Raw genomic sequence first — 12338 nt, 5'->3', positions numbered from 1 at the left:
GGATTGCCAGTCTCCTTTCCAGTGCCAGATCTCCATGTTCTACCACTTCCATTTCATCCACTCTGGGGAATAAGTCACGAGTGTCCCTCTTGTGAGGATTTGCAAGTATGAGATGCGTGGTGGTGTTCTGCCAAAAGGTGTTCGGTGACTGCTATCAAGTAGTCCTTTGATCTGAAGACAATCCAGAGGTCCTCGCAGTTCTGCAGTACAGATGTCAGGAGCTCTGCTTCTTCTTCCCCTTCCCTCTCCTTCTGCACCTTCCCTCACCTTCCTGGGTTGTGCTCCTAACCTCCATAGGCCTGGGTAAAGGTGATTTCAGGTCATCTGAAGAATGATGCGCCAACCTGATGGCATAAATGGGCTGAACAACAGTTGTGTGCAGACAGTTGTGCTGTGGTCAACGTGCTGGTCATCTCTGGCTTTAAAATAGCTTTCATTTTTCTTTATTTTAGCCCCCAGATTTACTCTGCAATGGGAACTGTGCCTATTGCATGTTTAAAGCAGATTTCTTCACTGTGCGTATGGAGGAAGGTGAAGGAAGTGATAAATCTCTAAAGCCAGTATGATAAAACAAATCCCCGCTAGCGAAGGGCCAGATACAGCATCTTCTCCTCCCTGTGACAGAGAGTGCATGAGGAAGGACAGGAAGCAACTGTATCACCAAATCCAGTGCAGGGCTTGGGTGCTCTCTGTCAGCAATGGGGAGGTTTGGGGAACCGGAGGAGAAAAACACCACTGTGGTTGAAAAGAAAATAAAGAAGAGACTGGAGCACTGAGAATTTATGGCATCTTTTCCCTGCAGTAATCTGAAGAAGATCCATTGTCCTCCCAGTTTTTGACATGGGAAATGCTTTGTAGTCAGTTATTTCCTGCACTCCTTCTTAGCATCAAATCAATAACAGGATCCACACTGTTCCCTTTCTTCCCTGTACTGCTGTTAGGAGCTGGGGAGCGGCAGGCTGCACGTCCCAGTGGTGCAGCTTTTGTTACTTCATGTGTCTATGGCACCAGTGCCCTGTGAAATGTAGGACAGGTGCTGAGCTTTCCTTGGAGCCATGAGGCCACCTCTGGGCAGGCACCGAAGGGCTCCACCAGAGGCAGGAGGATGCAGAGTGGACACGTTCTGCTTGCTGCCACCCCCTGCTGCCGCAGCCCTCCTGTGAGTCTTTGAGGTGCACTCATCTTCTGAGTCACATCGGTGTCACGCTGCAGGCAGTGTGGTGCTGGGGATGTTGTCTCACATCATGTGGATACTCTCAGGCTTTCTTTTCACAGTGACCTTTTAGCCTCCTACCTCATTTCCTGTGTGAATGGTTGCTTGTCTTTTCCAAAACAACATCTTAGTTTCTTCTGGTGATGAGAAGCATGAAAGAAAAGCAAGGTCTGCTTGAAATGTACAAACACTACGTGCTTCTCCTGCCTTCAGAGCATCCCCTGCTTGCTCTTGTATCCTTGTGGAAGGGCCGGAGAGCAGCGCTACCAAAACAGATTTCCTTCTCCATCACTTTCCATCATTACCACCGCTTGGCATAGAATTGTAGCTCCTGTAGGCAGATGGGCACACATGCAGCTGTGCTCCTGGTAGATCAGCTGAGCACTGCTAGCACCAGCGCTCACATTCTTCACTTGTTAATGAATTTAAATGATGTCACAGGAGGAAATTTCCCCCTAATGGTGTAATGTTCTCAGCTTTCTTTTTTATACCTGAAATTGCCAGTTACAGGCAAAAAAAACACCCAACCCACAACAACATGAAACTCCAAGACTGACTTTAATTGCATTGCGAGGAGGTCTGTGCTCCTCTTGAGTCAAAAGATTTTTATTTGATTATGTTCAGATTTTTACTTGCCAAACACCATAAGTCTTTTGGTTTTAATTAAAGATTTTTTTCTTCTTCTTCTGCATTAGACTGATGCTAAACTGGATTCACTAAATCTTCTTATGCTGTAAGTAGCAGTGACCCAGATAAACACAGTTAAAAATTCAACTGCTGAAACTACTACATGTTGCCGCTGTAAGACACAGCGAGAGGAAGGCTAAAACAGTTCTATAAATTTACAAGGGTAACACGGAGCTTCGTATCATTAAAAGCAGATTCATAGACTAATTTGATTCTTTTAAATTAGATGCACAAATCTGCATGAAAAGAGTGTCACTTGGTTTGGCATCCAATGCTTGAAAGTTAGAAGGAGGCCTGTGAAAAAATTACTTTTCCCTTCTGCATCCGTTCTTTTGCAGTGTAACAACAGAGGCTTTGGGGAAAACGGAGGATAATTATTTATGGATGCGGCTGCAAAGAGTCTGCAGCTCTTTGCCTCTCAGTGCCTGAGCTCATGGTGACAGTAGTGTTCCAGTGTAAGGGCTGGGGTCTAGCCAAGCCCGCCACCTGCCCATAGGTATGGCCTGGATCAAGATGGGGAAACTGAGACTTCTCCGTGGACATCAAGACTTGTCCATGGACTGGATCAAGATGTGGACATCAAGACTTCTCCATGATCTGGATCAAGACATGGACATTGCCAGAGTACCTTGCTGGCCTAGATTTGAGTAAACCTGTTCCATGGCCCAAAAAACTGTGGTTTAGCAGTGTCTGATGGGATGCTACCTGTGGTTTCAGATACGTGTTTTGCATGTTTTCCTGCCAGAGCAGGTGATAGGAGGAGCATCAGAATGGCTGCTGGTGGCATGGCATACCAGCTAGCCACGCAGACCCCACCGGTCCTCACGTGCTGGCAGGGAGGCCTGCTGGGCATCTCTCACACTCTATAACTTACCCGAACATGGATGTTACCACTTATTGGGTTTTTGTGAATTTTCAGACAGCAGCGTCAGCTGTGTTTATGCAAGGAAGAAAGATATACTACTGGGGACAATCTGATAATAAACAGCCTTTAATTAGTGCAAAAGATGCAATGGGACCTAATCCCTCAGTGCCTGTTTAGACAGCCGGACCCAAACAGCTGGGTCTGGTGCCCCATTATCATTCCTCTGGGGGAACCAGGGGATGCTCCATTTCATCACTGCCATCCTGGTGCCTACAGCTGATTGCTGGCGTGAGGCTTGTCCCAGACCCATGGAGATAGCACAGGCCATGTCTTGCTGAGCCAGAGCATGGACATTTTTACGTGGGAAGAGCCCATGAGGGTGTATGCCTACAAGACCAAGAAGACAGGCAGCAAAAAAATAACCCAACATTTGCTCCAGTGTGCCGCATTTATTTATTTATTTTTAAGATCTATTTGTTTTGTTCATCTTTATTTTCTGTTTCATTTTCTATGTAGTTAAATGAATGACACTGCAGAGCCAGCTTTCGTCCTTTACTGTATATATGTACAGCGATTAATTTCTAGCTGAAAATGTGACAATGTGAGATTGAAGCTCTTCTCACTGGTGTTTTTGTGCAGGGAGATTCTCCCATCTCCCCGGGAGAGCCGAGCCATCAGTGTGCGGCCACTGATCTCTGAGGCTGGATAGCACAGCCGGACGCCAGACCTCCCCTCCAGGTTTGCTGGAGTGGCCTGGTGACGTGCCCCAGGGGACTTACAGTCAATGATGATGGATTATGCTGGTCCATTAATGCAGCGGTCTCATCTGGGAAAGATGTAATTGCCGTTCCGTGTCCCACCGCTTCCGTAAGATTTTCAGCACACGTAGTAGAGCACGTCGCGATGGAGATGGCTGGTGACGAATGTTGCAGTAAATATGTCAGGGGCTCTGCATCCCGTGGCAGCAGGCTTCTATTCTGGTACCAGGCAGCCATCGTTAAGATGGGGGAAGTGATAATCACAAAATTTGGTGTACTGCGGTCATTGTGATGTATGGGCTCTTCTAAGGTTTGATGGAAAAGCATGGGAAGCGCTGATCTTGTTTCCTGCTGCAAGACATGTCTGCAAAATAGGTTTGTGTTGACTGGTTCCTAGGGACCAGGAAAGGCTCAGTGCAGCTTATGGGATGGAAACCGGTGTGTAAACGGATGTGAAATGGAGATTAAAAAAAAAAAAAAAAGCTGCGTTTTTCCTCACATCACAGGAATTCTGTGTTTTTCTGGCTCTTATAAACAAAATGCCTGCAGCTGCTTACACATTTTGCAAGGATAAAAATAAGGGGCTATTTTTGCTTGGAAGCTTTTCCATCCACACAGCTTTGGATAAGGTGGCATGTTTGAAACCTGGCGTGGGTGTGCTGTCTGCATGAGGATTAGTGGCATCAAGTAGCTGACGAAATGTTGGGTTTGGTGTACTGATGTGATGACGTGTTGGAGAGGGAGAGGCAGTCCAGTAAATCTGGAGCTACGAGTATAAAAATTGATCTTGAACAGGCGAGCTGAAGGAGGATATAGTTACTCAAGTTGGTGAAGAAGGGATGTAGTGTTAAATCACCATTTTTTGCCCTCCAAACAGCTAAGGAGTCTGTCACAATCATTCCTTCTTACAGTTTCCATTTAGGTACTTAAAGGCCGCTATCAAGTCTCCCCAAAGCCACCTCTCCTCCAGGCTGAACAGCCCCAGCTCTCTCAGTCTCTCCTCAGTGAGGAGGTGTTGACTCAGTGAGTGATGATGTTCAGTTATGATCACAGCCTGCCTCATGCTCATTCTTCCTTGCTGCCGTGAGAGGGTTTGGGTGGCAGCACCAGGTGAATGGTGATCGTTGCAACATTACTGAGCTTGTCCCTGTCCCGGCCTCGCTTGCATCAAGTGTTTTTTGACTGGAGCTGGCGAGCCTTAAGGAGGGGACGTGAAAGGATTTGCTGGCTAGGAGGCAGCTGAGGGTGTTGAAGCCATCATGGTGCAACGAGGCAAAGTAAGGTGTTTCACCTGCAGAAGTGCTGTAGTGGTTCACAAAATGGATTTTAACTTGAGCTGGCCAGCTGAGCAGGGTGATTGGTGTGATGGGTCCCTGTCCCTTGTGAGCAGGAGCTGCATGGTCATGTCTGTAAAGGGCAGCCTCCATCAAACCAGTTCTCATCTGAGTATTGGGAAACATCAAGGGAACACAGGGAGAGTGTGTGAGTGTGGGGTCGGGGGAGTGTGTCGGGAGGAAGGTTGCTGAGCTGGGAACAAACCTCTGCCGAGGAGCTGGCGAGGCTTTGAAGTCTTGTCACTGACATCAAACTCTGAGACCCTTTGTAGGAAACACTGTGCTTTAAGGACTGTTTAATAAAGCCCTCGACTGGGAAAGGAGCAAATATTTTATCAGGCTGACGCTGAGTGCTTTTTGTTGTGGGTTTGGGGGGAAGCGGGACTGGCAATTATGTTTAATTGATATCCTTTTCCTCTTGTTATCATTGGGGTATCGATTGCTGGGAAAACAAAATGCGTGTTTTAAAAAATTAACTGTAAAGTCACAGCTCTCGTTTGTTTTGTTTAGCTCTGTGCTCTCAAAGCAGCTCATTTTTCATTGCTTTGCTGGCAAATAGAATGTTTTGATTGAAAACAATACTAAATAATCAGCTAAATGGGATATTTAATGACAGGAAAAATTGTTTAAAATATTTTTTCCCATAGGAAAATCATGCCATTTGCTTTTCAAGGCTAAGAAGCCTTTCAATGCCAGTGTAGGTTTGCATCCTTCCTACTGTCTCGCTCCAGAATTAAACACCCTGGGCACGGCGTGTGTATCAAAACGTGTGGGTCGAGGTGTGGTGAATTCCGGGAGCTCTGGCACAAGAGATATCCCTCAAGTACGTCCAGTTTTTCCCTCCATCACTTTCATGTTGGGTTTCTTAGGCCCCCACCCTGCTGCCATTTGCCATCCCTGTGGGATACCCAGGGCAGTGCAGCAGCCCCTAGTGCCCCTGTCCCAAAGAACTGACGCACCCGGATGTTCTGGGAACAGTGCCTCATGTTCCCCATCTGAACAGGAATTTGGAGCGTGAAAGCTGCAGTGAGGTTGCAGGGATGTCACCAAACTCTGCGGCACGTGACTCAGCAGTAATTACGGCTGGCAAATTTATATTTATCCTTCACATGTCAGGTTCAATATGTCAGATTTCCGTACGCTGTCTGGGGCTCTGAGTGTGTGTGTCCAGCTTAGTGCAAGCTGAGCAAGCTGCTGGTGTGTGGGCACTGCCGTGCTGCTCTGAGGGGGAAAATAGAGCCCTGTCTGGGTAGGGTTTGTTCCCAACAGCAAGGCTCTTCTGCTGCAACAGCTGTGAGACAACTAGGATTGGGATGTGCTGTGGATAGAAGAGACCTGAACACTGGGGAAGAGCAGCATCTCCAGTGGTTTCAGAACAGTCATGTCTCATAGTGCGTGCATATACATTAGTTAACCTTATATACAGTTTGGGTATGTCTATTCTCTGTTCCTGAAACAACCTTAGTAACAACATGGAGTCTTTGTGTATGTGCGGCTGTAACAGCACAGCACAAGTCACAGGATGCAAGGTGATTTACGGCTCGCTGCTGTGTGTCAGTGTGTGCCCTGGTTGCCCTCTGCCTTATCTACTGCAGAAGGAAGCAGAAAGATGGGGTGGGCTTTGGCTGCAGGCAATTGCATGCGTGGCATGGGTGGTCCCACAGCGAGCACCCACAGCCCTGGGAAAAGCTGACATCGGCAGGGGATCAGCAAGCAGGACGGAGTTATCACCGCCCTCATAATGGCATTTCTGCATAGCTAACATATCATTTCCTGTAGAGCTGCACACATCATTGCTTAGTGCCATGAACTTAACTCTTATCAGCACCCCGGTGGGAAAACCCAAGTTATTTACAATAGCTTTCTTCTCGGTGTTGTAAGCTTATTTTCAATTAAAACAAACAGCAAATTAAATATTAAATAGATAAGTAGGGAAAGTGAAATTAATTGATTTTCTGGCACTGGGGTGAGGCAGAGAGAGGAACCTTAAGGCGGTTTTGCTGAGTTGCACTGCCTTCCTTCTTGCTTATCAGATACATAGCACTGGCTTTAAAAGCCAGGCAGCTCTCCATATGAGTAGAGGAGCAGCAGTCCTCAAAGTAACAGCAGTACTCACTTCAGGTTATTCTTTATTAAAGGAGAAATGTAGTACAGCTTTCACTGTTAATAACAGTGTTGGAAAATGCAGTTCAGTGTAGGTCCTCTGCATAGAATTATAGATACATAGAACAGTTTAGGTTGAAAGGGATGTCAGAGCCCATGCAGCCCCAACCCCTGGCATGGGCACAGCTGTCCCCCACCAGCTCAGGCTGCCCAGGGCCCCATCCAACCTGGCCTTGAGAGTTGTGCCCTGCCACCTAGGTGCTGCTGGCACCACTGGGTTCCTATACCTCAGGGACACAGGGGATGTAGCCTGGAACTGCATATGACCATGCCTTAAAAGCCCCAGAGCAAGAAGCAGGCATTTCTTCCAGGTGCCTGATGGTGATAGATGAGCTCTTCTTTCCCTCGTCTAGATACCTACTCTGCCCTGTCACTTTCTAAAGCAGCAATGGGGGATTTTATGATGCTTCAGACTTTCATCCTGCACAGTTATCTGTCTCTCTCTGTGGCTCCATGCAGCATGCTAATCCCTCAAGGCTTGTACGCGGCATAATTTTCATCTTAATTTTTCTATTTCTCAAAGCTAAACGGCTTTACCAGGGGAATAGAAGGTCATTTCCCATCCCCACCAGATCACTCATTTGCTGTGGAAATGCAGAGATCGTCTCACGCTTTGCAAACAAACGGCAGAGCAGAAGTACCAGTGCCGCCTGCAGTGCTCCTCAGTGCTACAGAACAGAGGGCAGTAGGGGTGCAGGGCTGGGCTGCAGGCCTGAGGGAGTTTTGAAGGGTTCTTTTATAAGGAGAGAGATGACGTGAGAAGTATAAAACCCCTTTTTAATTCCCCAACAAGATGGGCCTGCTTGCTTTGGTGCTGCTGCTCGTCGCTGTCTGAATCAGCAGCATTATTTCTCTCCTGCTTTCTTGTGCTCGGGAATCTCTGCCTGCAGCAGGCACTGAGTGAGGAAACAAACAGAACCCCTCAACCCCGCAGTCGTGTTTTCCTCTCAGTGTTTCACGAGATGAGAAGAATCATGAATTATTCTCTCCCAGCCAGCAGTGGCGGGGGAGAAGGAATGACTCATCTGTTTACTTTTAAAAATCCTCTTTAAAAATCAGATGTACCCGATGATACATTATCGGGATTTCGCTCGCCCGGCCCCAGCTATTAACTCCCAACATTGCTGTAGTCCTGCTCTGGCCGTGACACCGTGCTGCCAAACCTGGGGATTTACAGGCCTCAGGAGGGATGCTCTGGTTTCCCGTTTCCCCGCCTTGGCCGTGGTTTGCCCTTTGTTTGGGGGTTGGTTTTTGCGTCTGTCTGTGTAGAGCTGGCAGGTGACGGTGCTGTTCCCACAGCCATTCATGTGGGCAGGGCAGCGCTGTGAGCAGCGGGGCCATCCGTACAATTGTGGGGTCATTAAAGTTGGAAAAGACCACTAAGGTCATCAACTCTGTGTACCCAACACAGGCTTAGGGTCTGCGTGTGGCTGCTGTGGGTCAAGGATGCAGGGTGATGGTGATGGTGATGGTGATGGTGATGGCGTGCGGTCTGCTCTTGGGTAACAGCGTGCAGCTGTGGCGCAGGTGAGAAATGTAAATCTGGGGTGCTCCGGTGCTTCCCCATGGTAACAGAGTTAAAAACGGACAAGTTTCCATGGTGATTATTACCGCAGGATGCGCTGCTCACTTCAGGAGTGGCACGGGCAGCATGGCAAAATCTGCGGGCGGAAATTATTTACCCTTCTGAATAAATGAATGCACAGTGCCATTAATATACTGCTTCGCGGGGGAGCATGGGGGGAGCAGAGTGTTGATTTTTGAAGGAAACAGGTTGTAGATTTCACTGTCATCAACAGAAACAGTCTATGTCCTTTTTTTTCTGTTGACATTTGCTTGGTTTAGATAAAGGCATCGGCTGGTAAAGTAAATCTGAATCAGAATCACAGAATGGTTTGGTGAGGACTTTAAAGCCCACCCTGCCCCAACCCCTGCTGTGGGCAGGGCTGCCCCCCACCAGCTCAGCTGCCCAGAGCCCATCCAACCTGGCCTTGAGCGCCTCCAGGGACGGGGCACCACAGCTTCTCTGGGCAGCTGTGCTAGCACCTCACCAACATCTGAATAAAGGATTTCTGTCCCTAGAGGTGTTGAAGAAACGTAGATGTGGCACTGAGGGAGATGATCTTTAGTGGGGTGGTGGTGATGGGCTGACAGTTGGACTGGGTGATCGTAGTGGTCTTTTCTGACCTTTATGATTCCAGGATTCTATCTGCCCTTATAAAAAGCCACTCTCACTCCTGTTTATAAGCTCCCCTCAAGTATTGGAAGATCACAATGAGGTCTCCCTGCAGCCTTCTCCAGGCTGAACAAGCCCAACTTCTTCAGCCTTTCTTTACAGAGGAGGTATTCTGGCTCTCTGGTCATCCTCATGGCTTCCTCTAGTCCTTCTAAAGGGCCGTGTCAGAGGTACTGCACCAATGGCCTGACCCACTAAAGTAAAACCCCATGGGAGGAAAACAAGACAGTTCTTACAGGGGAACCGAGGACCCTTTGCCACGGTGGAACATTTCTGAGCTGTGTATTTTTAGAAACGCTTGGTTTTGTGCTCCTGCTGAGTTAAAGCAGTGCGCAGTCTCTGGGCTCTGCCACACACTGTCATTAGGCAGAGCTTTGTTTAAGGCGGCAGAAGGGGCTGCCCGAGCCCTTGGGTTGGCTTGCGTATGGGTGGGGCTTTTTGACTACAGGCAGCCCTCAAGTCCTTTAAATTATCTGTGTTTATGGCTAAATATAAGTTCCTCAAAACTCTTCGTACAGCACTCACGGATGTCTGTATATATAGCATCGCTGTGTACATTACCGCTGTGAGTTGTGGAGCCACTGCCCTGAAACGTGGAAACGTTTAAGGGCTTGTTTTGGCGACAGGGTCTTCCAAGACAGTCGCAAATGTTTTGTTAAGGAGGAGATTTATGCAGTGCCTAAACCATGTTTCTGCATCGCAGGCCAAGCGATGTCAATGCCGGAGCCCATGGCAGCCCCGTCCTGCTGATGGTGATGTGAGCACGGCGCTGCGGAGCCACAAAGCCCTGCGAGATGGAGGAGCTCTACAAGGAGACCCCCAACCTGCCCATGGATGTCACCAGCCCACCGGCAGCGATGGCCAACAACAAGCTGGAGAACGGTGTGGCCCAGCTGATCACGGCAGAGGCCTGGAACATCAACTCAGCTGACCTGATGAAGAAGGCCCTGTCCCCGCTGGTGACTGTCCCTGCTCCCTCCATCCTGACACCGCCGGCCGAGTCACAGAGTGGGGTGGCACTGAAGGTGGCGGCCACCGTGCTGCAGCCCATCTGCCTTGGGGACAGCCCCGTTGTCCTCCCCATCCACCTGCAGGTGGCTGGCAGTACTGCCCCACAGATGCCGGCTGGTGGTGCCACCCCATACGTCATGACCACGCAAGGCCCCGTCCCACTGCCAGTCCTGCTGGAGCAGCATGTCTTCCAGCACCTCAACTCACCCCTGGTGCTGCCCCCCGGCACTGCCTGCCCAGCCAGCCCCCTGCATGGCAGCCTCTTCCCGGGCGCCTCTGCCCCTGTCAGTCAGCCCCAGCTCCTGGACCCCAAGCCCTCGGGCCCAGGCCAGGAGCCCGTGCTGCCGCCTGTCTTTCAGACGCCTGGTTTCGCTGCAGTCCTGCAGGACCTTTTCCCCTCAGGGCAGGGCACCCTGGGCTCAGCCCCCTGCCAGCCCCCTCCTGACTATGCTGCCCTCCCACCCCAGGCCTTCAGCTCACCCCTCTCCCCTCTGGTACCCCCTGCCACACTGCTGGTGCCCTACCCTGTCATTGTGCCACTGCCCGTCCCCGTGCCCATTCCCATCCCCGTTCCCATCCCCGTGCCCCACGGCGCTGAGGCCAAGGTAGCCACCGACCCACCCAAGCCCCCAGTCTTCACCCCGCAGCCCTGCAAGGGCACCCAGACTCCCCTGGAGAAGGAGGAGACAAAGCCCTTCGACCTCGTCCACCAGCGGGACTTCTCCCAGCTAAGCCGCCACACTGTCATCAAGATGGGCAGCGAGAATGAGGCGTTGGACCTCTCCATGAAGGGCCCGCCTGTGCCTCGGGCCTGCGAGGCTGCCCCGCCACCGCCATCCCCTGAGGATGGGGCACTGGACCTGTCTCTCTCCTCCTGCCGCAAGCCAGGGGGCCCCCATGGGGAGATGGCCGGCAGCGGGCCCAGTACCGAGGGCAGCCCACAGGACAAGCCGGCCACCCCTTTCACCTCCGCCAAAGCGCCAGAGGCTGCGGGCAAGGCGGAGGGCAGGGTGGCGGGGCCAGGGCCAGGTGAGCTCCTGCGGCCGCCACAGAAGTGGTTGGTGGAACCGGCCGGGAGGGCGGCCTGTGAACCCAAGGCCGGTGGCAACAACATCGAGATTGTCAGCACCTCGCAGACAGCCAAAGTGATCGTCTCCGTCAAGGATGCTGTGCCCGCCATCTTCTGCGGCAAGATCAAGGGCCTGTCAGGGGTGTCCACCAAAAACTTCTCCTTCAAAAGGGACATGCCCCAGGACTCAGTGTTGCAGTGTTATGATGTGAAGAGCCAGCCCGAGCCCCGGGACAACGCCGAGGCGCTTAGGAAACCCGTAAAGAACAGGAGCGTAAAGCTAAAGAAAATGAACTCGCCCGAAATACACATTCTTCCAATCAAGAAGCAACGGCTCGCTGCCTTTTTTCCAAGAAAGTAAATTATGGGTTTTTAGAATTTTAAGATTATTATGGAAAAAAAAAATAAAATAAAAAAGATGCACTTGGTTTAAAACTCATTTAAAACTTTAAACTATCTTTGTAAGTTATTTTTGGGGGAAGGGGGGAGAGGAGCAGATGTAGAGTCCCTATAAGCTGGGTTTCTTTTTTTGTTGTTTTGTTTTGTTTTGTTTTGTTATTAAATTTTGACTTTTCGTGGGAAACTGAATAAAAGCAACCTATTTTTCAAGCAGATTGCACATTTTGCAGCTTTAATGGAGTAACGGATGAGTCAGAGGGGTAAGAGCTATTTTCACTGCCATAAAGTGCTTTGATGATGTAATTCTTCATAATGGTTAGAACGGAAATTTCAAAATAAATGTTTGTACGTGCTAATCGGTGGCGGGATCTCTGTCGTTTCTGAAGGGCTTTGGCTGCGTGGAGGAGGCCCGGCCAAAGTCTGCAACCGCCCTCATGTGTTCAGAGTGAATGCTACTGACAACCTACCCGGGAGCAGATTGGGGTGTGCTGTGGGGGGCACTGCGCTCCACTGGGCTTTGGAGTGGTAAAAAATGAGGGTAGGTGAGTGGTGAGGCCAGAGGCACTCACAGCCCGGATCTGAAGCATTGAAAGCAATAGCAGC

The 12338-nt window shown here is 50.0% G+C and overlaps 1 protein-coding gene across 3 annotated transcripts in view; it reads left to right on the top strand.

The window, feature by feature from the left end:
• The window catches only part of RAI2 (retinoic acid induced 2), a 30882-nt gene extending 18791 nt beyond the window's left edge, over positions 1–12091 (top strand). For all 3 annotated transcript variants that reach the window (XM_015886042.3, XM_032441096.2, XM_015886051.3), the window contains exon 2: positions 9960–12091. In XM_015886042.3, coding sequence (XP_015741528.2) covers positions 10051–11697 — 1647 coding nt within the window. In that variant the 5' untranslated portion in view covers positions 9960–10050 and the 3' untranslated portion in view covers positions 11698–12091. The remainder of the gene's footprint in view (positions 1–9959) is intronic.
• Positions 12092–12338: the final 247 nt, after the last annotated feature.

The sequence above is a fragment of the Coturnix japonica genome, chromosome 1 (genome assembly GCF_054131305.1).
Source record: "Coturnix japonica strain WE chromosome 1, WE-NBRP24, whole genome shotgun sequence".
Classification (NCBI taxonomy): domain Eukaryota; kingdom Metazoa; phylum Chordata; class Aves; order Galliformes; family Phasianidae; genus Coturnix; species Coturnix japonica.
Note: the sequence above shows the minus strand (reverse complement) of the source record. Positions and strands in the feature narration are given on the sequence as shown.